Below are 24821 nucleotides of genomic sequence, written 5' to 3' on the forward strand. Positions count from 1 at the left end.
GTGTAACAAGCCAGTAACACAGTCTTTCCCACAGTGTAACAAGCCAGTAACACAGTCTTCCCAACAGTGTAACAAGCCAGTAACACAGTCTTCCCCATAGTGTAACAAGCCAGTAACACAGTCTTCGCCACAGTGTAACAAGCCAGTAACACAGTCTTCACCACAATGTAACAAGCCATTAACACAGTCTTCACCACAGTGTAACAAGCCAGTAACACAGTCTTCCCCACAGTGTAACTAGCCAGTAACACAGTCATCCCCACAGTGTAACAAACCAGTAACACAGTCTTCCCCACAGTGTAACAAGCCAGTAACACAGTTTTCCCCACAGTTTAACAAGCCAGCAACACAGTCTTCCCCACAGTGTAACAAGCCAGTAACACATTCTTCACAACAGTGTAACAAGCCAGTAACACAGTCTTCCCCAGTGTAACAAGCCAGTAACACAGTCTTCCCCACAGTGTAACAAGCCAGTAACACATTCTTCTCGCAGTGTAACAAGCCAGTAACACAGTCTTCACAACAGTGTAACAAGCCAGTAACACAGTCTTCACCACAGTGTAACAAGCCAGTAACACAGTCTTCCCCACAGTGTAACAAGCCAGTAACACAGTCTTCCCCACAGTGTAACAAGCCAGTAACACAGTCTTCGCCACAGTGTAACAAGCCAGTAACACAGTCTTCCCCACAGTGTAACAAACCAGTAACACAGTCCTCACCACAGTGTAACAAGCCAGTAACACAGTCTTCACAACAGTGTAACAAGCCAGTAACAGTCTTCCCCACAGTGTAACAAGCCAGTAACACAGTCTTCACCCCAGTGCAACAAGCCAGTAACACAGTCTTCACAACAGTGTAACAAGCCAGTAACACAGTTTTCACCACAGTGTAACAAGCCAGTAACACAGTCTTCACAACAGTGGAACAAGCCAGTAACACAGTCTTCACAACAGTGTAACAAACCTGTAACACAGTCTTCACCACAGTGTAACAAGCCAGTAACACAGTCTTCGCCACAGTGTAACAAGCCAGTAACACAGTCTTCCCCACAGTGTAACAAGCCAGTAACACAGACTTCACCACAGTGTTACAAGCCAGTAACACAGTCTTCCCCACAGTGTAACAAGCCAGTTACACAGTCTTCACCACAGTGTAACAAGCCAGAGCCAGTAACACAGTCTTCCCCACAGTGTTACAAGCCAGTAACACAGTCTTCCCCAAAGTGAAACAAGCCAGAAACACAGTCTTCCCCACAGTGTAACTAGCCAGTAACACAGTCTTCCCCACAGTTTAACAAGCCAGTAACACAGTCTCCCTCACAGTGTCACTAGCCAGTAACACAGTATTCCCCACAGTGTAACAAGCCAGTAACACAGTCTTCACCACAGTGTAACAAGCCAGTAACACAGTCTTCCCCACAGTGTTACAAGCCAGTAACACAGTCTTCACCACAGTGTAACAAGCCAGTAACACAGTCTTCACCACAGTGTAACAAGCCAGTAAGACAGTGTTCCCCACAGTGTAACAAGCCAGTAACACAGTCTTCCCCACAGTGTAACAAGCCAGTTACACAGTCTTCACCACAGTGTAACAAGCCAGTAACACAGTCTTCCCCACAGTGTAACTAGCCAGTAACACAGTCTTCTTCACAGTGTAACAAGCCAGTAACACAGTCTTCACCACAGTGTAACAAGCCAGTAACACAGTCTTCCCCACAGTGTAACAAGCCAGTAACACAGTCTTCACCACAGTGTAACAAGCCAGTATCACTGTCTTCACCACAGTGTAACAAGCCAGTAACACAGTCTTCACCACAGTGTAACAAGCCAGTAACACAGTCTTACCCACAGTGTAACAAGCCAGTAACACAGTCTTCAGCACAGTGTAACAAGCCAGTAACACAATCTTCAACACAGTGTAACAAGCCAGTAACACAGTCTTCCCCACAGTGTAACAAGCCAGTAACACAGTCTTCCCCACAGTGTAACAAGCCAGTAACACAGTCTTCCCCACACTGTAACAAAACACAGTCTTCCCACAGTGTAACAAGCCAGTAACACAGTCTTCCCCACAGTGTAACAAGCCAGTAACACAGTCTTCCCCGCAGTGTAACAAACCAGTAACACAGTCTTCCCCACAGTGTAACAAGCCAGTAACACAGTCTTCCCCACAGTGTAACAAGCCAGTAACACAGTCTTCACCACAGTGTAACAAGCCAGAAACACAGTCTTCCCCACAGTGTAACAAGCCAGTAACACAGTCTTCCCCACAGTGTAACAAGCCAGTAACACAGTCTTCCCCAAAGTGTAACAAGCCAGTAACACAGTCTTCCCCACAGTGTAACAAGCCAGTAACACAGTCTTCACCACAGTGTAACAAGCCAGTAACACAGTCTTCCCCGCAGTGTAACAAGCCAGTAACAGAGTCTTCCCCACAGTGTAACAAGCCAGTAACACAGTCTTTCCCACAGTGTGACAAGCCAGTAACACAGTCTTCACCACAGTGTAACAGGCCAGTAACACAGTCTTCCCCACAGTGTAACAAGCCAGTAACACAGTCTTCCCCACAGTGTAACAAGCCAGTAACACAGTCTTCCTCACAGTGTAACAAGCCAGTAACACAGTCTTCCCCACAGTGTAACAAGCCAGTAACACAGTCTTCACCACAGTGTAACAAGCCAGTAACACAATCTTCCCCACAGTGTAACAAGCCAGTAACACAGTCTTCACCACAGTGTAACAAGCCAGTAACACAGTCTTCACAACAGTGTAACAAGCCAGTAACACAGTCTTCACCACAGTGTAACAAGCCAGTAACACAGTCTTCCCCACAGTGTAACAAGCCAGTAACACAGTCTTCACAACAGTGCAACAAGCCAGTAACACAGTCTTCCCCACAGTGTAACAAGCCAGTAACACAGTCTTCCCCACAGTGTAACAAGCCAGTAACACAGTCTTCACAACAGTGTAACAAGCCAGTAACACAGTCTTCCGCACAGTGTAAAAAGCCAGTAACACAGTCTTCCCCACAGTGTAACAAACCAGTAACACAGTCTTCACCACAGTGTAACAAGCCAGTAACAATCTTCACAACAGTGTAACAAGCAGCAGTAACACAGTTTTCACCACAGTGTAACAAGCCAGTAACACAGTCTTCACCACAGTGGAACAAGCCAGTAACACAGTCTTCACAACAGTGTAACAAGCCAGTAACACAGTCTTCACCACGGTGTAACAAGCCAGTAACACAGTCTTCCCCACAGTGTAACAAGCCAGTAACACAGTCTTCCCCACAGTGTAACAAGCCAGTAACACAGTCTTCACCACAGTGTTACAAGCCAGTAACACAGTCTTCCCCACAGTGTAACAAGCCAGTTACACAGCCTTCACCACAGTGTAACAAGCCAGTAACACAGTCTTCCCCACAGTGTTACAAGCCAGTAACACAGTCTTCCCCACAGTGTAACAAGCCAGAAACACAGTCTTCCCCACAGTGTAACTAGCCAGTAACACAGTCTTCCCCACAGTGTAACAAGCCAGTAACACAGTCTTCCTCACAGTGTAACTAGCCAGTAACACAGTATTCCCCACAGTGTAACAAGCCAGTAACACAGTCTTCCCCACAGTGTAACAAGCCAGTAACACAGTCTTCTCGCAGTGCAACAAGCCAGTAACACAGTCTTCACAACAGTGTAACAAGCCAGTAACACAGTCTTCACCACAGTGTAACAAGCCAGTAACACAGTCTTCCCCACAGTGTAACAAGCCAGTAACACAGTCTTCCCCACAGTGTAACAAGCCAGTTACACAGTCTTCACCACAGTGTAACAAGCCAGTAACACAGTCTTCCCCAAAGTGTAACTAGCCAGTAACACAGTCTTCTTCACAGTGTAACAAGCCAGTAACACAGTCTTCACCACAGTGTAACAAGCCAGTAACACAGTCTTCCCCACAGTGTAACAAGCCAGTAACACAGTCTTCACCACAGTGTAACAAGCCAGTATCACTGTCTTCACCACAGTGTAACAAGCCAGTAACACAGTCTTCACCACAGTGTAACAAGCCAGTAACACAGTCTTCCCCACAGTGTAACAAGCCAGTAACACAGTCTTCCCCACAGTGTAACAAGCCAGTAACACAGTCTTTCCCACAGTGTAACAAGCCAGTAACACAGTCTTCCCAACAGTGTAACAAGCCAGTTACACAGTCTTCCCCATAGTGTAACAAGCCAGTAACACAGTCTTCGCCACAGTGTAACAAGCCAGTAACACAGTCTTCACCACAATGTAACAAGCCATTAACACAGTCTTCACCACAGTGTAACAAGCCAGTAACACAGTCTTCCCCACAGTGTAACTAGCCAGTAACACAGTCATCCCCACAGTGTAACAAACCAGTAACACAGTCTTCCCCACAGTGTAACAAGCCAGTAACACAGTTTTCCCCACAGTGTAACAAGCCAGCAACACAGTCTTCCCAACAGTGTAACAAGCCAGTAACACATTCTTCACAACAGTGTAACAAGCCAGTAACACAGTCTTCCCCAGTGTAACAAGCCAGTAACACAGTCTTCCCCACAGTGTAACAAGCCAGTAACACAGTCTTCTCGCAGTGCAACAAGCCAGTAACACAGTCTTCACAACAGTGTAACAAGCCAGTAACACAGTCTTCACCACAGTGTAACAAGCCAGTAACACAGTCTTCCCCACAGTGTAACAAGCCAGTAACACAGTCTTCCCCACAGTGTAACAAGCCAGTAACACAGTCTTCGCCACAGTGTAACAAGCCAGTAACACAGTCTTCCCCACAGTGTAACAAACCAGTAACACAGTCCTCACCACAGTGTAACAAGCCAGTAACACAGTCTTCACAACAGTGTAACAAGCCAGTAACAGTCTTCCCCACAGTGTAACAAGCCAGTAACACAGTCTTCACCACAGTGCAACAAGCCAGTAACACAGTCTTCACAACAGTGTAACAAGCCAGTAACACAGTTTTCACCACAGTGTAACAAGCCAGTAACACAGTCTTCACAACAGTGGAACAAGCCAGTAACACAGTCTTCACAACAGTGTAACAAACCTGTAACACAGTCTTCACCACAGTGTAACAAGCCAGTAACACAGTCTTCGCCACAGTGTAACAAGCCAGTAACACAGTCTTCACCACAGTGTAACAAGCCAGTAACACAGTCTTCCCCACAGAGTAACAAGCCAGTAACACAGTCTTCCCCACAGTGTAACAAGCCAGTAACACAGTCTTCGCCACAGTGTAACAAGCCAGTAACACAGTCTTCCCCACAGTGTAACAAACCAGAAACACAGTCCTCACCACAGTGTAACAAGCCAGTAACACAGTCTTCACAACAGTGTAACAAGCCAGTAACAGTCTTCCCCACAGTGTAACAAGCCAGTAACACAGTCTTCACCCCAGTGCAACAAGCCAGTAACACAGTCTTCACAACAGTGTAACAAGCCAGTAACACAGTTTTCACCACAGTGTAACAAGCCAGTAACACAGTCTTCACAACAGTGGAACAAGCCAGTAACACAGTCTTCACAACAGTGTAACAAACCTGTAACACAGTCTTCACCACAGTGTAACAAGCCAGTAACACAGTCTTCGCCACAGTGTAACAAGCCAGTAACACAGTCTTCCCCACAGTGTAACAAGCCAGTAACACAGACTTCACCACAGTGTTACAAGCCAGTAACACAGTCTTCCCCACAGTGTAACAAGCCAGTTACACAGTCTTCACCACAGTGTAACAAGCCAGAGCCAGTAACACAGTCTTCCCCACAGTGTTACAAGCCAGTAACACAGTCTTCCCCACAGTGAAACAAGCCAGAAACACAGTCTTCCCCACAGTGTAACTAGCCAGTAACACAGTCTTCCCCACAGTTTAACAAGCCAGTAACACAGTCTCCCTCACAGTGTCACTAGCCAGTAACACAGTATTCCCCACAGTGTAACAAGCCAGTAACACAGTCTTCACCACAGTGTAACAAGCCAGTAACACAGTCTTCCCCACAGTGTTACAAGCCAGTAACACAGTCTTCACCACAGTGTAACAAGCCAGTAACACAGTCTTCACCACAGTGTAACAAGCCAGTAAGACAGTGTTCCCCACAGTGTAACAAGCCAGTAACACAGTCTTCCCCACAGTGTAACAAGCCAGTTACACAGTCTTCACCACAGTGTAACAAGCCAGTAACACAGTCTTCCCCACAGTGTAACTAGCCAGTAACACAGTCTTCTTCACAGTGTAACAAGCCAGTAACACAGTCTTCACCACAGTGTAACAAGCCAGTAACACAGTCTTCCCCACAGTGTAACAAGCCAGTAACACAGTCTTCACCACAGTGTAACAAGCCAGTATCACTGTCTTCACCACAGTGTAACAAGCCAGTAACACAGTCTTCACCACAGTGTAACAAGCCAGTAACACAGTCTTACCCACAGTGTAACAAGCCAGTAACACAGTCTTCAGCACAGTGTAACAAGCCAGTAACACAATCTTCAACACAGTGTAACAAGCCAGTAACACAGTCTTCCCCACAGTGTAACAAGCCAGTAACACAGTCTTCCCCACAGTGTAACAAGCCAGTAACACAGTCTTCCCCACACTGTAACAAAACACAGTCTTCCCACAGTGTAACAAGCCAGTAACACAGTCTTCCCCACAGTGTAACAAGCCAGTAACACAGTCTTCCCCGCAGTGTAACAAACCAGTAACACAGTCTTCCCCACAGTGTAACAAGCCAGTAACACAGTCTTCCCCACAGTGTAACAAGCCAGTAACACAGTCTTCACCACAGTGTAACAAGCCAGAAACACAGTCTTCCCCACAGTGTAACAAGCCAGTAACACAGTCTTCCCCACAGTGTAACAAGCCAGTAACACAGTCTTCCCCACAGTGTAACAAGCCAGTAACACAGTCTTCCCCACAGTGTAACAAGCCAGTAACACAGTCTTCACCACAGTGTAACAAGCCAGTAACACAGTTTTCCCCGCAGTGTAACAAGCCAGTAACAGAGTCTTCCCCAGAGTGTAACAAGCCAGTAACACAGTCTTTCCCACAGTGTGACAAGCCAGTAACACAGTCTTCACCACAGTGTAACAGGCCAGTAACACAGTCTTCCCCACAGTGTAACAAGCCAGTAACACAGTCTTCCCCACAGTGTAAAAAGCCAGTAACACAGTCTTCCCCACAGTGTAACAAGCCAGTAACACAGTCTTCCCCACAGTGTAACAAGCCAGTAACACAGTCTTCACCACAGTGTAACAAGCCAGTAACACAGTCTTCCCCACAGTGTAACAAGCCAGTAACACAGTCTTCACCACAGTGTAACAAGCCAGTAACACAGTCTTCCCCACAGTGTAACTAGCCAGTAACACAGTCTTCCCACAGTGTAACAAGCCAGTAACACAGTCTTCCCCACAGTGTAACAAGCCAGTAACACAGTCTTCCCCACAGTGTAACAAGCCAGTAACACAGTCTTCCCCACAGTGTAACAAGCCAGTAACACAGTCTTCCCCACAGTGTAACAAGCCAGTAACACAGTCTTCCCCACAGTGTAACAAGCCAGTAACACAGTCTTCCCCACAGTGTAACAAGCCAGTAACACAGTCTTCCCCACAGTGTAACAAGCCAGTAACACAGTCTTCCCCACAGTGTAACAAGCCAGTAACACAGTCTTCACCACAGTGTAACAAGCCAGTAACACAGTCTTCCCCACAGTGTAACAAGCCAGTAACACAGTCTTCACCACAGTGTAACAAGCCAGTAACACAGTCTTCACCACAGTGTAACAAGCCAGTAACACAGTCTTCACCACAGTGTAACAAGCCAGTAACACAGTCTTCCCCACAGTGTAACAAGCCAGTAACACAGTCTTCCCCACAGTGTAACAAGCCAGTAACACAGTCTTTCCCACAGTGTAACAAGCCAGTAACACAGTCTTCCCCACAGTGTAACAAGCCAGTAACACAGTCTTCCTCACAGTGTAACAGGCCAGTAACACAGTCTTCGCCACAGTGTAACAAGCCAGTAACACAGTCTTCACCACTATGTAACAAGCCAGTAACACAGTCTTGACCACAGTGTAACAAGCCAGTAACACAGTCTTCCCCACAGTGTAACAAGCCAGTAACACAGTCTTCCCCACAGTGTAACAAGCCAGTAACACAGTCTTCCCCACAGTGTAACAAGCCAGTAACACAGTCTTCCCCACAGTGTAACAAGCCAGTAACACAGTCTTCACCACAGTGTAACAAGCCAGTAACACAGTCTTACCCACAGTGTAACAATCCAGTAACACAGTCTTCCCCACAGTGTAACAAGCCAGTAACACAGTCTTCTCCACAGTGTAACAAGCCAGTAACACAGTCTTCACCACAGTGTAACAAGCCAGTAACACAGTCTTCCCCACAGTGTAACAAGCCAGTAACACAGTCTTCCCCACAGTGTAACAAGCCAGTAACACAGTCTTCCCCACAGTGTAACAAGCCAGTAACACAGTCTTCGCCACAGTGTAACAAGCCAGTAACACAGTCTTCCCCACAGTGTAACAAACCAGTAACACAGTCTTCACCACAGTGTAACAAGCCAGTAACACAGTCTTCACAACAGTGTAACAAGCCAGTAACAGTCTTCCCCACAGTGTAACAAGCCAGTAACACAGTCTTCACCACAGTGTAACAAGCCAGTAACACAGTCTTCACAACAGTGTAACAAGCCAGTAACACAGTTTTCACGACAGTGTAACAAGCCAGTAACACAGTCTTCACCACAGTGGAACAAGCCAGTAACACAGTCTTCACAACAGTGTAACAAGCCAGTAACACAGTCTTCACCACAGTGTAACAAGCCAGTAACACAGTCTTCCCCACAGTGTAACAAGCCAGTAACACAGTCTTCCCCACAGTGTAACAAGCCAGTAACACAGTCTTCACCACAGTGTTACAAGCCAGTAACACAGTCTTCCCCACAGTGTAACAAGCCAGTTACACAGTCTTCACCACAGTGTAACAAGCCAGTAACACAGTCTTCCCCACAGTGTAACAAGCCAGAAACACAGTCTTCCCCACAGTGTAACTAGCCAGTAACACAGTCTTCCCCACAGTGTAACAAGCCAGTAACACAGTCTTCCTCACAGTGTAACTAGCCAGTAACACAGTATTCCCCACAGTGTAACAAGCCAGTAACACAGTCTTCACCACAGTGTAACAAGCCAGTAACACAGTCTTCCCCACAGTGTTACAAGCCAGTAACACAGTCTTCACCACAGTGTAACAAGCCAGTAACACAGTCTTCACCACAGTGTAACAAGCCAGTAACACAGTCTTCACCACAGTGTAACAAGTCAGTAACACAGTCTTCACCACAGTGTAACAAGCCAGTAACACAGTCTTCCCCACAGTGTAACAAGCCAGTAACACAGTCTTCCCCACAGTGTAACAAGCCAGTTACACAGTCTTCACCACAGTGTAACAAGCCAGTAACACAGTCTTCACCACAGTGTAACTAGCCAGTAACACAGTCTTCTTCACAGTGTAACAAGCCAGTAACACAGTCTTCACCACAGTATAACAGGCCAGTAACACAGTCTTCACAACAGTGTAACAAGCCAGTAACCAAGTCTTCCTCACAGTGTAACAAGCCAGTAACACAGTCTTCCCCACAGTGTAACAAGCCAGTAACACAGTCTTCCCCACAGTGTAACAAGCCAGTAACACAGTCTTTCCCACAGTGTAACAAGCCAGTAACACAGTCTTCCCCACAGTGTAACAAGCCAGTAACACAGTCTTCCCCACAGTGTAACAAGCCAGTAACACAGTCTTCGCCACAGTGTAACAAGCCAGTAACACAGTCTTCACCACAGTGTAATAAGCCAGTAACTCAGTCTTCACCACAGTGTAACAAGCCAGTAACACAGTCTTCCCCTCAGTGTAACAAGCCAGTAACACAGTCTTCCCCACAGTGTAACGAACCAGTAACACAGTCTTCCCCACAGTGTAACAAGCCAGTAACACAGTTTTCCCCACAGTGTAACAAGCCAGCAACACAGTCTTCCCAACAGTGTAACAAGCCAGTAACACAGTCTTCACCACAGTCTAACAAGCCAGTAACACAGTCTTCACAACAGTGTAACAAGCCAGTAACACAGTCTTCCCCACAGTGTAACAAGCCAGCAACACAGTCTTCCCACAGTGTAACAAGCCAGTAACACAGTCTTCACAACAGTGTAACAAGCCAGTAACACAGTCTTCACCACAGTGTAACAAGCCAGTAACACAGTCTTCCCCACAGTGTAACAAGCCAGTAACACAGTCTTCCCCACAGTGTAACAAGCCAGTAACACAGTCTTCACAACAGTGTAACAAGCCAGTAACCCAGTCTTCCTCACAGTGTAACAAACCAGTAACACAGTCTTCCCCACAGTCTAACAAGTCAGTAACACAGTCTTCCCCACAGTGTAACAAGCCAGTAACACAGTCTTCACCACAGTGTAACAAGCCAGTAACACAGTCTTCCCCACAGTGTAACAAGCCAGTAACACAGTCTTCCCCACAGTGTAACAAGCCAGTTACACAGTCTTCACCACAGTGTAACAAGCCAGTAACACAATCTTCCCCACAGTGTAACTAGCCAGTAACACAGTCTTACCCACAGTGTAACAAGCCAGTAACACAGTCTTCACCACAGTGTAACAAGCCAGTAACACAGTCTTCCCCACAGTGTAACAAGCCAGTAACACAGTCTTCACCACAGTGTAACAAGCCAGTAACACAGTCTTTCCCAGAGTGTAACAAGCCAGTAACACAGTCTTCCCCACAGTGTAACAAGCCAGTAACACAGTCTTCCCCACAGTGTAACAAGCCAGTAACACAGTCTTCACCACAGTGTAACAAGCCAGTAACACAGTCTTCACCACAGTGTAACAAGCCAGTAACACAGTCTTCCCCACAGTGTAACAAGCCAGTAACACAGTCTTCACCACAGTGTAACAAGCCAGTAACACAGTCTTCACCACAGTGTAACAAGCCAGTAACACAGTCTTCCCACAGTGTAACAAGCCAGTAACACAGTCTTCACCACAGTAACAAGCCAGTAACACAGTCTTCACCACAGTGTAACAAGCCAGTAACACAGTCTTCACCACAGTGTAACAAGCCAGTAACACAGTCTTCACCACAGTGTAACAAGCCAGTAACACAGTCTTCCCCACAGTGTAACAAGCCAGTAACACAGTCTTCCCCACAGTGTAACAAGCCATTAACACAGTCTTTCCCACAGTGTAACAAGCCAGTAACACAGTCTTCCCCACAGTGTAACAAGCCAGTAACACAGTCTTCCCCACAGTGTAACAGGCCAGTAACACAGTCTTCGCCACAGTGTAACAAGCCAGTAACACAGTCTTCACCACTATGTAACAAGCCAGTAACACAGTCTTCACCACAGTGTAACAAGCCAGTAACACAGTCTTCCCCACAGTGTAACAAGCCAGTAACACACTCATCCCCACAGTGTAACAAACCAGTAACACAGTCTTCCCCACAGTGTAACAAGCCAGCAACACAGTCTTCCCCACAGTGTAACAAGCCAGTAACACACTCTTCACAACAGTGTAACAAGCCAGTAACACAGTCTTCCCCAGTGTAACAAGCCAGTAACACAGTCTTCCCCACAGTGTAACAAGCCAGTAACACAGTATTCTCGCAGTGTAACAAGCCAGTAACACAGTCTTCACAACAGTGTAACAAGCCAGTAACACAGTCTTCCCCACAGTGTAACAAGCCAGTAACACAGTCTTCCCCACAGTGTAACAAGCCAGTAACACAGTCTTCCCCACAGTGTAACAAGCCAGTAACACAGTCTTCGCCACAGTGTAACAAGCCAGTAACACAGTCTTCCCCACAGTGTAACAAACCAATAACACAGTTTTCACCACAGTGTAACAAGCCAGTAACACAGTCTTCACAACAGTGTAACAAGCCAGTAACAGTCTTCCCCACAGTGTAACAAGCCAGTAACACAGTCTTCACCACAGTGTAACAAGCCAGTAACACAGTCTTCACAACAGTGTAACAAGCCAGTAACACAGTTTTCACGACAGTGTAACAAGCCAGTAACACAGTCTTCACCACAGTGGAACAAGCCAGTAACACAGTCTTCACAACAGTGTAACAAGCCAGTAACACAGTCTTCACCACAGTGTAACAAGCCAGTAACACAGTCTTCCCCACAATGTAACAAGCCAGTAACACAGTCTTCCCCACAGTGTAACAAGCCAGGAACACAGTCTTCACCACAGTGTTACAAGCCAGTAACACAGTCTTCCCCACAGTGTAACAAGCCAGTTACACAGTCTTCACCACAGTGTTACAAGCCAGTAACACAGTCTTCCCCACAGTGTAACAAGCCAGAAACACAGTCTTCCCCACAGTGTAACTAGCCAGTAACACAGTCTTCCCCACAGTGTAACAAGCCAGTAACACAGTCTTCCTCACAGTGTAACTAGCCAGTAACACAGTATTCCCCACAGTGTAACAAGCCAGTAACACAGTCTTCACCACAGTGTAACAAGCCAGTAACACAGTCTTCCCCACAGTGTTACAAGCCAGTAACACAGTCTTCACAACAGTGTAACAAGCCAGTAACACAGTCTTCACCACAGTGTAACAAGCCAGTAACACAGTCTTCCCCACAGTGTAACAAGCCAGTAACACAGTCTTCCCCACAGTGTAACAAGCCAGTAACACAGTCTTCACAACAGTGTAACAAGCCAGTAACCCAGTCTTCCCCACAGTGTAACAAGCCAGTAACACAGTCTTCCCCACAGTGTAACAAGCCAGTAACACAGTCTTCCCCACAGTGTAACAAGCCAGTAACACAGTCTTCACCACAGTGTAACAAGCCAGTAACACAGTCTTCCCCACAGTGTAACAAGCCAGTAACACAGTCTACCCCACAGTGTAACAAGCCAGTTACACAGTCTTCACCACAGTGTAACAAGCCAGTAACAGTCTTCCCCACAGTGTAACTAGCCAGAATCACAGTCTTACCCACAGTGTAACAAGCCAGTTACACAGTCTTCACCACAGTGTAACAAGCCAGTAACACAGTCTTCCCCACAGTGTAACAAGCCAGTAACACAGCCTTCACCACAGTGTAACAAGCCAGTAACACAGTCTTTCCCACAGTGTAACAAGCCAGTAACACAATCTTCCCCACAGTGTAATAAGCCAGTAACACAGTCTTCGCCACAGTGTAGCAAGCCAGTAACACAGTCTTCACCACAGTGTAACAAGCCAGTAACACAGTCTTCACCACAGTGTAACAAGCCAGTAACACAGTCTTCCCCACAGTGTAACAAGCCAGTAACACTATCTTCACCACAGTGTAACAAGCCAGTAACACAGTCTTCACCACAGTGTAACAAGCCAGTAACACAGTCTTCCCCACAGTGTAACAAGCCAGTAACACAGTCTTCACCACAGTGTAACAAGCCAGTATCACTGTCTTCACCACAGTGTAACAAGCCAGTAACACAGTCTTCACCACAGTGTAACAAGCCAGTAACACAGTCTTCCCCACAGTGTAACAAGCCAGTAACACAGTCTTCCCCACAGTGTAACAAGCCAGTAACACAGTCTTTCCCACAGTGTAACAAGCCAGTAACACAGTCTTCCCCACAGTGTAACAAGCCAGTAACACAGTCTTCCCCACAGTGTAACAAGCCAGTAACACAGTCTTCGCCACAGTGTAACAAGCCAGTAACACAGTCTTCACCGCAGTGTAACAAGCCAGTAACACAGTCTTCACCACAGTGTAACAAGCCAGTAACACAGTCTTCCCCACAGTGTAACAAGCCAGTAACACACTCATCCCCACAGTGTAACAAACCAGTAACACAGTCTTCCCCACAGTGTAACAAGCCAGTAACACAGTTTTCCCCAAAGTGTAACAAGCCAGCAACACAGTCTTCCCCACAGTGTAACAAGCCAGTAACACACACTTCACAACAGTGTAACAAGCCAGTAACACAGTCATCCCCAGTGTAACAAGCCAGTAACACAGTCTTCCCCACAGTGTAACAAGCCAGTAACACAGTATTCTCGCAGTGTAACAAGCCAGTAACACAGTCTTCACAACAGTGTAACAAGCCAGTAACACAGTCTTCCCCACAGTGTAACAAGCCAGTAACACAGTCTTCCCCACAGTGTAACAAGCCAGTAACACAGTCTTCCCCACAGTGTAACAAGCCAGTAACACAGTCTTCCCCACAGTGTAACAAGCCAGTAACACAGTCTTCCCCACAGTGTAACAAGCCAGTAACACAGTCTTCACCACAGTGTAACAAGCCAGTAACACAGTCTTCACCACAGTGTAACAAGCCAGTAACACAGTCTTCCCCACAGTGTAACAAGCCAGTAACACAGTCTTCACCACCGTGTAACAAGCCAGTAACACAGTCTTCACCACAGTGTAACAAGTCAGTAACACAGTCTTCACCACAGTGTAACAAGCCAGTAACACAGTCTTCCCCACAGTGTAACAAGCCAGTAACACAGTCTTCACCACAGTGTAACAAGCCAGTAACACAGTCTTCACCACAGTGTAACAAGCCAGTAACACAGTCTTCCCCACAATGTAACAAGCCAGTAACACAGTCTTCCCCACAGTGTAACAAGCCAGGAACACAGTCTTCACCACAGTGTAACAAGCCAGTAACACAGTCTTCCCCACAGTGTAACAAGCCAGTAACACAGTCTTCCCCACAGTGTAACAAGCCAGTAACACAGTCTTCCCCACAGTGTAACAAGCCAGTAACACAGTCTTCCCCACAGTGTAACTAGCCAGTAACACAGTCTTCCCCACAGTGTAACAAGCCAGTAACACAGTCTTCCTCACAGTGTAACTAGCCAGTAACACAGTATTCCCCACAGTGTAACAAGCCAGTAACACAGTCTTCACCACAGTGTAACAAGCCAGTAACACAGTCTTCCCCACAGTGTTACAAGCCAGTAACACAGTCTTCACCACAGTGTAACAAGCCAGAAACAGTCTTCACCACAGTGTAACAAGCCAGTAACACAGTCTTCACCACAGTGTAACAAGTCAGTAACACAGTCTTCACCACAGTGTAACAAGCCAGTAACACAGTCTTCCCCACATTGTAACAAGCCAGTAACACAGTCTTCCCCACAGTGTAACAAGCCAGTAACACAGTCTTTCCCACAGTGTAACAAGCCAGTAACACAATCTTCCCCACAGTGTAACAAGCCAGTAACACAGTCTTCTCCACAGTGTAACAAGCCAGTAACACAGTCTTCACCACAGTGTAACAAGCAAGTAACACAGTCTTCACCACTGTGTAACAAGCCAGTAACTCAGTCTTCCCCACAGTGTAACAAGCCAGTAACACAGTCTTCCCCACAGTGTAACAAACCAATAACACAGTCTTCCCCACAGTGTAACAAGCCAGTAACACAGTTTTCCCCATAGTGTAACAAGCCAGTAACACAGTCTTCCCCACAGTGTAACAAGCCAGTAACACAGTCTTCCCCTCAGTGTAACAAGCCAGTAACACAGTCTTCACCACAGTTTAACAAGCCAGTAACACAGTCTTCACCACAGTGTAACAAGCCAGTAACACAGTCTTCCCCAGTGTAACAAGCCAGCAACACAGTCTTCCCTACAGTGTAACAAGCCAGTAACACAGTCTTCCCCACAGTGTAACACCTACAGTTTTCCCCACAGTGTAACAAGCCAGCAACACAGTCTTCCCAACAGTGTAACAAGCCAGTAACACATTCTTCACAACAGTGTAACAAGCCAGTAACACAGTCTTCCCCAGTGTAACAAGCCAGTAACACAGTCTTCCCCACAGTGTAACAAGCCAGTAACACACAGTGTAACAAGCCAGTAACACAGTCTTCACAACAGTGTCAGTAACACAGTCTTCACCACAGTGTAACAAGCCAGTAACACAGTCTTCCCCACAGTGTAACAAGCCAGTAACACAGTCTTCCCCACAGTGTAACAAGCCAGTAACACAGTCTTCACAACAGTGTAACAAGCCAGTAACCCAGTCTTCCTCACAGTGTAACAAACCAGTAACACAGTCTTCCCCACAGTCTAACAAGTCAGTAACACAGTCTTCCCCACAGTGTAACAAGCCAGTAACACAGTCTTCACCACAGTGTAACAAGCCAGTAACACAGTCTTCCCCACAGTGTAACAAGCCAGTAACACAGTCTACCCCACAGTGTAACAAGCCAGTTACACAGTCTTCACCACAGTGTAACAAGCCAGTAACAGTCTTCCCCACAGTGTAACTAGCCAGTAACACAGTCTTACCCACAGTGTAACAAGCCAGTAACATAGTCTTTCCCACAGTGTAACAAGCCAGTAACACAATCTTCCCCACAGTGTAACAAGCCAGTAACACAGTCTTCGCCACAGTGTAGCAAGCCAGTAACACAGTCTTCACCACAGTGTAACAAGCCAGTAACACAGTCTTCACCACAGTGTAACAAGCCAGTAACACAGTCTTCCCCACAGTGTAACAAGCCAGTAACACAATCTTCACTACAGTGTAACAAGCCAGTAACACAGTCTTCACCACAGTGTAACAAGCCAGTAACACAGTCTTCCCCACAGTGTAACAAGCCAGTAACACAGTCTTCCCCACAGTGTAACAAGCCAGTAACACAGTCTTCCCCACAGTGTAACAAGCCAGTAACACAGTCTTCCCCACAGTGTAACTAGCCAGTAACACAGTCTTCCCCACAGTGTAACAAGCCAGTAACACAGTCTTCCCCACAGTGTAACTACCCAGTAACACAGTCTTCCCCACAGTGTAACAAGCCAGTAACACAGTCTTCACCACAGTGTAACAAGCCAGTAACACAGTCTTCCCCACAGTGTAACAAGCCAGTAACACAGTCTTCACCACAGTGTAACAAGCCAGTAACACAGTCTTCACCACAGTGTAACAAGCCAGTAACACAGTCTTCACCACAGTGTAACAAGCCAGTAACACAGTCTTCACCACAGTGAAACAAGCCAGTAACACAGTCTTCCCCACAGTGTAACAAGCCAGTAACACAGTCTTCCACTGTATACCATTTACGTCAGGCCCATACTGGAGTATGCAGAACCAGTTTGGAATCCACACCTAGTCAAGCACGTTAAGAAATTAGAGAAAGTGCAAAGGTTTGCAACAAGACTAGTCCCAGAGCTACGGGGATTGTCGTACGAAGAAAGGTTGAGGGAAATCGGCCTGACGACACTGGAGGCCAGGAGGGTCAGGGGAGACATGATAACGACATATAAAATACTGCGCAGAATAGACACGGTGGACAAAGACAGGATGTTCCAGAGATGGGACACATACACAAGAGGTCACAATTGGAAGTTGAAGACTCAGATGAATCAAAGGGATTTTAAGCAGTATTTCTTCAGTCATAGAGTAGTCAAGTCGTGGAATAGTCTAGAAAGTGAAGTAGTGGAGGCGGGAACCATACATAGTTTTAAGGCGAGGTATGATAAAGCTCATGGAGCAGGGAGAGAGAGGACCTAGTAGCAATCAGTGAAGAGGCGGGGCCAGGAGCTATGACTCGACCCCTGCAACCACAAATAGGTGAGTACAAATAGGTGAGTGTAAAAAGCCAGTAACACAGTCTTCACCACAGTGTAACAAGCCAGTAACACAGTCTTCACCACAGTGTAACAAGCCAGTAACACAGTCTTCCCCACGGTGTAACAAGCCAGTAACACAGTCTTCCCCACTGTGTAACAAGCCAGTAACACAGTCTTTCCCACAGTGTAACAAGCCAGTAACACAGTCTTCCCCACAGAGTAACAAGCCAGTAACACAGTCTTCCCCACAGTGTAACAAGCCAGTAACACAGTCTTCGCCACAGTGTAACAAGCCAGTAACACAGTCTTCACCGCAGTGTAACAAGCCAGTAACACAGTCTTCACCACAGTGTAACAAGCCAGTAACACAGTCTTCACCACAGTGTAACAAGCCAGTAACACAGTCTTCACCACAGTGTAACAAGTTTGAAACACAGTCTTCACCAGAGTGTAACAAGCCAGTAACACAGTCTTCCCCACAGTGTAACAAGCCAGTAACACAGTCTTCCCCACAGTGTAACAAGCCAGTAACACAGTCTTTCCCACAGTGTAACAAGCCAGTAACACAGTCTTCCCCACAGTGTAACAAGCCAGTAACACAGTCTTCCCCACAGTGTAACAAGCCAGTAACACAGTCTTCGCCACAGTGTAACAAGCCAGTAACACAGTCTTCACCACAGTGTAACAAGCCAGTAACACAGTCTTCACCACAGTGTAACAAGCCAGTAACCCAGTCTTCCCCACAGTGTAACAAGCCAGTAACACAGTCTTCCCCACAGTGTAACAAACCAGTAACACAGTCTTCCACACAGTGTAACAAGCCAGTAACACAGTTTTCCCCACAGTGTAACAAGCCAGTAACACAGTCTTCTCCACAGTGTAACAAGCCAGTAACACATTCTCCACAACAGTGTAACAAGCCAGTAACACAGTCTTCCCCACTGTGTAACAAGCCAGTAACACAGTCTTCACCACAGTGTAACAAGCCAGTAACACAGTCTTCCCCAGTGTAACAAGCCAGTAACACAGTCTTCCCCACAGTGTAACAAGCCAGTAACACAGTCTTCCCCAGTGTAACAAGCCAGTAACACAGTCTTCCCCACAGTGTAACAAGCCAGTAACACAGTCTTCCCCACAGTGTAACAAGCCAGTAACACAGTCTTCACAACAGTGTAACAAGCCAGTAACACAGTCTTCACCACAGTGTAACAAGCCAGTAACACAGTCTTCCCCACAGTGTAACAAGCCAGTAACACAGTCTTCCCCACAGTGTAACAAGCCAGTAACACAGTCTTTCCCACTGTGTAACTAGCCAGTAACACAGTCTTCCTCACAGTGTAACAAGCCAGGAACACAGTCTTCCCCACAGTGTAACAAGTCAGTAACACAGTCTTCCCCACAGTGTAACAACCCAGTAACACAGTCTTCCCCACAGTGTAACAAGCCAGTAACACAGTCTTCCCCACAGTGTAACAAGCCAGTTTCACAGTCTTCACCACAGTGTAACAAGCCAGTAACACAGTCTTCCCCACAGTGTAACTAGCCAGTAACACAGTCTTACCCACAGTGTAACAAGCCAGTAACACAGTCTTCACCACAGTGTAACAAGCCAGTAACACAGTCTTCCCCACAGTGTAACAAGCCAGTAACACAGTCTTCACCACAGTGTAACAAGCCAGTAACACAGTCTTCACCACAGTGTAACAAGCCAGTAACACAGTCTTCACCACAGTGTAACAAGCCAGTAACACAGTCTTCCCCACAGTGTAACAAGCCAGTAACACAGTCTTCCCCACAGTGTAACAAGCCAGTAACACAGTCTTTCCCACAGTGTAACAAGCCAGTAACACAATCTTCCCCACAGTGTAACAAGCCAGTAACACAGTCTTCGCCACAGTGTAACAAGCCAGTAACACAGTCTTCACCACAGTGTAACAAGCCAGTAACACAGTCTTCACCACTGTGTAACAAGCCAGTAACACAGTCTTCCCCACAGTGTAACAAGCCAGTAACACAGTCTTCCCCACAGTGTAACAAACCAGTAACACAGTCTTCCCCACAGTGTAACAAGCCAGTAACACAGTTTACCCCACAGTGTAACAAGCCAGTAACACAGTCTTCCCCACAGTGTAACAAGCCAGTAACACAGTCTTCCCCACAGTGTAACAAGCCAGTATCACAGTCTTCACCACAGTGTAACAAGCCAGTAACACAGTCTTCCCCAGTGTAACAAGCCAGCAACACAGTCTTCCCCACAGTGTAACAAGCCAGTAACACAGTCTTCCCCACAGTGTAACAAGCCAGTAACACAGTCTTCACAACAGTGTAACAAGCCAGTAACACAGTCTTCACCACAGTGTAACAAGCCAGTAACACAGTCTTCCCCACAGTGTAACAAGCCAGTAACACAGTCTTCCCCACAGTATAACAAGCCAGTAACACAGTCTTCCCCACTGTGTAACAACCCAGTAACACAGTCTTCACCACAGTGTAACAAGCCAGTAACACAGTCTTCCCCACAGTGTAACACACCAGTAACACAGTCTTCCCCACAGTGTAACAAGCCAGTTACACAGTCTTCACCACAGTGTAACAAGCCAGTAACACAGTCGTCCCCACAGTGTAACTAGCCAGTAACACAGTCTTACCCACAGTGTAACAAGCCAGTAACACAGTCTTCACCACAGTGTAACAAGCCAGTAACACAGTCTTCCCCACAGTGTAACAAGCCAGTAACACAGTCTTCACCACAGTGTAACAAGCCAGTAGCACAGTCTTCACCACAGTGTAACAAGCCAGTAACACAGTCTTCCCCAGTGTAACAAGCCAGCAACACAGTCTTCCCCACAGTGTAACAAGCCAGTAACACAGTCTTCCCCACAGTGTAACAAGCCAGTAACACAGTCTTCACAACAGTGTAACAAGCCAGTAACACAGTCTTCACCACAGTGTAACAAGCCAGTAACACAGTCTTCCCCACAGTGTAACAAGCCAGTAACACAGTCTTCCCCACAGTATAACAAGCCAGTAACACAGTCTTCCCCAGTGTAACAAGCCAGCAACACAGTCTTCCCTACAGTGTAACAAGCCAGTAACACAGTCTTCCCCACAGTGTAACACACCAGTAACACAGTCTTCCCCACAATGTAACAAGCCAGTTACACAGTCTTCACCACAGTGTAACAAGCAAGTAACACAGTCGTCCCCACAGTGTAACTAGCCAGTAACACAATCTTACCCACAGTGTAACAAGCCAGTAACACAGTCTTCACCACAGTGTAACAAGCCAGTAACACAGTCTTCCCCACAGTGTAACAAGCCAGTAACACAGTCTTCACCACAGTGTAACAAGCCAGTAGCACAGTCTTCACCACAGTGTAACAAGCCAGTAACACAGTCTTCACCACAGTGTAACAAGCCAGTAACACAGTCTTCCCCACAGTGTAACAAGCCAGTAACACAGTCTTCCCCACAGTGTAACAAGCCAGTAACACAGTCTTTCCCACAGTGTAACAAGCCAGTAACACAATCTTCCCCACAGTGTAACAAGCCAGTAACACAGTCTTCGCCACAGTGTAGCAAGCCAGTAACACAGTCTTCACCACAGTGTAACAAGCCAGTAACACAGTCTTCACCACAGTGTAACAAGCCAGTAACACAGTCTTCCCCACAGTGTAACAAGCCAGTAACACAGTCTTCCCCACAGTGTAACAAACCAGTAACACAGTCTTCCCCACTGTGTAACAAGCCAGTAACACAGTTTTCCCCACAGTGTAACAAGCCAGTAACACAGTCTTCTCCACAGTGTAACAAGCCAGTAACACATTCTCCACAACAGTGTAACAAGCCAGTAACACAGTCTTCCCCACAGTGTAACAAGCCAGTAACACAGTCTTCCCCACTGTGTAACAAGCCAGTAACACAGTCTTCACCACAGTGTAACAAGCCAGTAACACAGTCTTCCCCAGTGTAACAAGCCAGTAACACAGTCTTCCCCACAGTGTAACAAGCCAGTAACACAGTCTTCTCGCAGTGTAACAAGCCAGTAACACAGTCTTCCCCACAGTGTAACAAACCAGTAACACAGTCTTCCCCACAGTGTAACAAGCCAGTAACACAGTCTTCCCCACAGTGTAACAAGCCAGTAACACAGTCTTGCTCACAGTGTAACAAGCCAGTAACACAGTCTTCCCAACAGTGTAACAAGTCAGTAACACAGTCTTCCCCACAGTGTAACAAGCTAGTAACACAGTCTTCCCCACAGTGTAACAAGCCAGTAATACAGTCTTCCTCACAGTGTAACAAGCCAGTAACACAGTCTTCCCTACAGTGACCCCAGCAACAGTCTCCCCCACAGTGACCCCAGCAACAGTCTCCCCCACAGTGACCCCAGTAACAGTCTCCCCCCAGTGACCCCAGTAGCACAGTCTCCCCCACAGTGACCCCAGTAACACAGTCCCCCACAGTGACCCCAGTAGCACAATCTTCCCCACAGTGACCCCAATAACACAGTCTCCCCCACAGTGACCCCAGTAACACAGTCTCCCCCACAGTGGCCCCAGTGACACAGTCTCCTCCACACTTACCCCTGTAACACAGTCTCCCCCACAGTGACCCCAGTAACACAGTCTCCCTCACAGTGACCCCAGTAACACAGTCTTCCCCACAGTGACCCCAGTAACACACTCACCCCCTCAGTGACCCCAGTAACACAGTCTCCCCCACAGTTACCCCAGTAACACAGTCTCTCCCACAGTGACCCCAGTAACACAGTCTCCTCCACAGTGACTCCAGTAACATAGTCTTCCCCACAGTGACCCCAGTAACACACTCACCCCCTCAGTGACCCCAGTAACAGTCTCCCCCACAGTGACCCTAGTAACACAGTCTCTCCCCCAGTGACCCCAGTAACAGTCTCCCCCACAGTGACCCCAGTAACACAGTCTCTCCCACAGTGACCCCAGCATGGCGGATATGTCTGAAGTATCAGCTACGGGTCAGGTCAACAGCGTCATGATGGGATCAACAGTTAAGGAACAACTTGGATGGAAGGCTGGTAAGTTTTACTCCTTTTAATTTAAGTTAGATGAAAGGACACAAGTACAACTAATGTGACATTTTACTTTGGCAACGTTTCGCTCTCCAGGAGCTGTATCAAGAAGTTACTCTGAATACAGAGACACAGAGACTACTTATATATAGGTATTAAAGTGAAATGCAAGGCGTAATGTAATTATTGTAGGTAGTAGTAATAGTGGTAGTTGTAATAGTAGTGATAGCAGCTATGTGATGGCTGCTACCACTGGTAGTACAACTACCACTACTACCACCACAAGTACTACTGCTACTACCTACATCGATTATATTTTGATTTGCACCTCACTCTCTACCCTATATATGTGCTTCCGTGTGTCTATTAGCAGTCAGGAAGCACATAGCTTTTTCCGAAAGTAAGAAGTCACGATGTTCCAAGGACTCTGCCGAGGACACGGATCTGGAAATGTGGGGCGCGATTCTGGCGAAGAAGCTACGAGACCACTCACTGGACTCCCTGGATTCTTGGAATAGCGAAACAAGCGAAACCAGCCGGTCCAGTGAGATAAGGATGGATAAAGAAACGCTCATATCAGCCCCAGATATCCTAAATGGGGGAGGTTGGCAGGTAGCAGGAGCCCCGAAGTCATACAGGAGACACAGTGTTTCTTTGTCTCAGATCGGGGAAGCCAAGCCATCTGCATTTAACTAATTCAGGATGATATGCAAAGCACACCACGACACCCTGTATTCCGCTATAATTTAGCTTAAGATATCAGTTAACCCAAATCTTAATGGGGAGTTTATTCTCGCTCCCGATGTACTGCGGTCGATGTACTGCGGTCGATGTACTGTGGTCGATGTACTGCGGTCGATGAACGACCTGGAATCGCCACTTGTTCTAACAGAACTTAAGTACATAGAGCGAGTAACAAATGTACTATCCACTAGACATGCCTATCGATGCAACATCCTGAAAGCTGAGTGGCTTCGAGTGAAGGATGGCCACGTACCTAAGAGGGAGGTGTTGATCCAACGTAGAGGACCTCTCCCAGCTTAACTGGGCCACGGTTGCCGAGGAAAATACCAGGTTAGGACGTACAACCAAGAACCTTGAAGTGCTTCACGTGCCAGATGTCAATTTAAGGAAGTATCCATCATTGTGGTTGTACACGAGTCTCCTGATGCAACTTCCCAAGAGTTCCAGGAACAGCTTTTGAAAATTGACCACCGTCTGGAAAATCTTCCAGTTACTACCCCAAACATCTTGGCTCATGCGGAATTTCAACCAAAAGCACCTATAATGAAGGAATGTAGCAAATAATGTTTTAGCAGAGATAGTCCCAGGAGGCAGCTCAGATGAAAATTCACAAACACATGAGCTATAAAATCTCTGCAACAAATTCACTTTAAACCAGCAAATAGTGGAGCCAACAAGACTGGAAGATACACTGGACGAAGAACTCGAGATGTAGAGCTGAGTTGTTATCAATGTTGTTTTACTTTCTATTGTATTTTTGTGAGTGTTTTGTCATTATAAATAAATATACACACACACACATATATATTTTTTTTTTTATTTATTATCACACTGGCCGATTCCCACCAAGGCAGGGTGGCCCGAAAAAGAAAAACTTTCACCATCATTCACTCCATCACTGTCTTGCCAGAAGGGTGCTTTACACTACAGTTTTTAAACTGCCACATTAACACCCCTCCTTCAGAGTGCAGGCACTGTACTTCCCATCTCCAGGACTCAAGTCCGGCCTGCCGGTTTCCCTGAATCCCTTCATAAATGTTACTTTGCTCACACTCCAACAGCACGTCAAGTATTAAAAACCATTTGTCTCCATTCACTCCTATCAAACACGCTCATGCATGCCTCCTGGAAGTCCAAGCCCCTCGCACACAAAACCTCCTTTACCCCCTCCCTCCAACCTTTCCTAGGCCGACCCCTACCCCGCCTTCCTTCCACTACAGACTGATACACTCTTGAAGTCATTCTGTTTCGCTCCATTCTCTCTACATGTCCGAACCACCTCAACAACCCTTCCTCAGCCCTCTGGACAACAGTTTTGGTAATCCCGCACCTCCTCCTAACTTCCAAACTACGAATTCTCTGCATTATATTCACACCA

General features: G+C 46.7%; 1 protein-coding gene across 1 annotated transcript in view; it reads left to right on the forward strand.

Annotated features, from left to right (window-relative positions):
- LOC128701885 (putative adhesion G protein-coupled receptor E4P) overlaps window positions 1–24821 on the forward strand; it is a 245023-nt gene that overhangs the window by 86580 nt on the left and 133622 nt on the right. Inside the window, exon 6 of the mRNA XM_070099874.1 lies at window positions 22605–22705. Coding sequence (XP_069955975.1) covers window positions 22605–22705 — 101 coding nt within the window. The remainder of the gene's footprint in view (window positions 1–22604; window positions 22706–24821) is intronic.

Source organism: Cherax quadricarinatus, chromosome 69 (assembly GCF_038502225.1).
Source record: "Cherax quadricarinatus isolate ZL_2023a chromosome 69, ASM3850222v1, whole genome shotgun sequence".
Lineage (NCBI taxonomy): Eukaryota > Metazoa > Arthropoda > Malacostraca > Decapoda > Parastacidae > Cherax > Cherax quadricarinatus.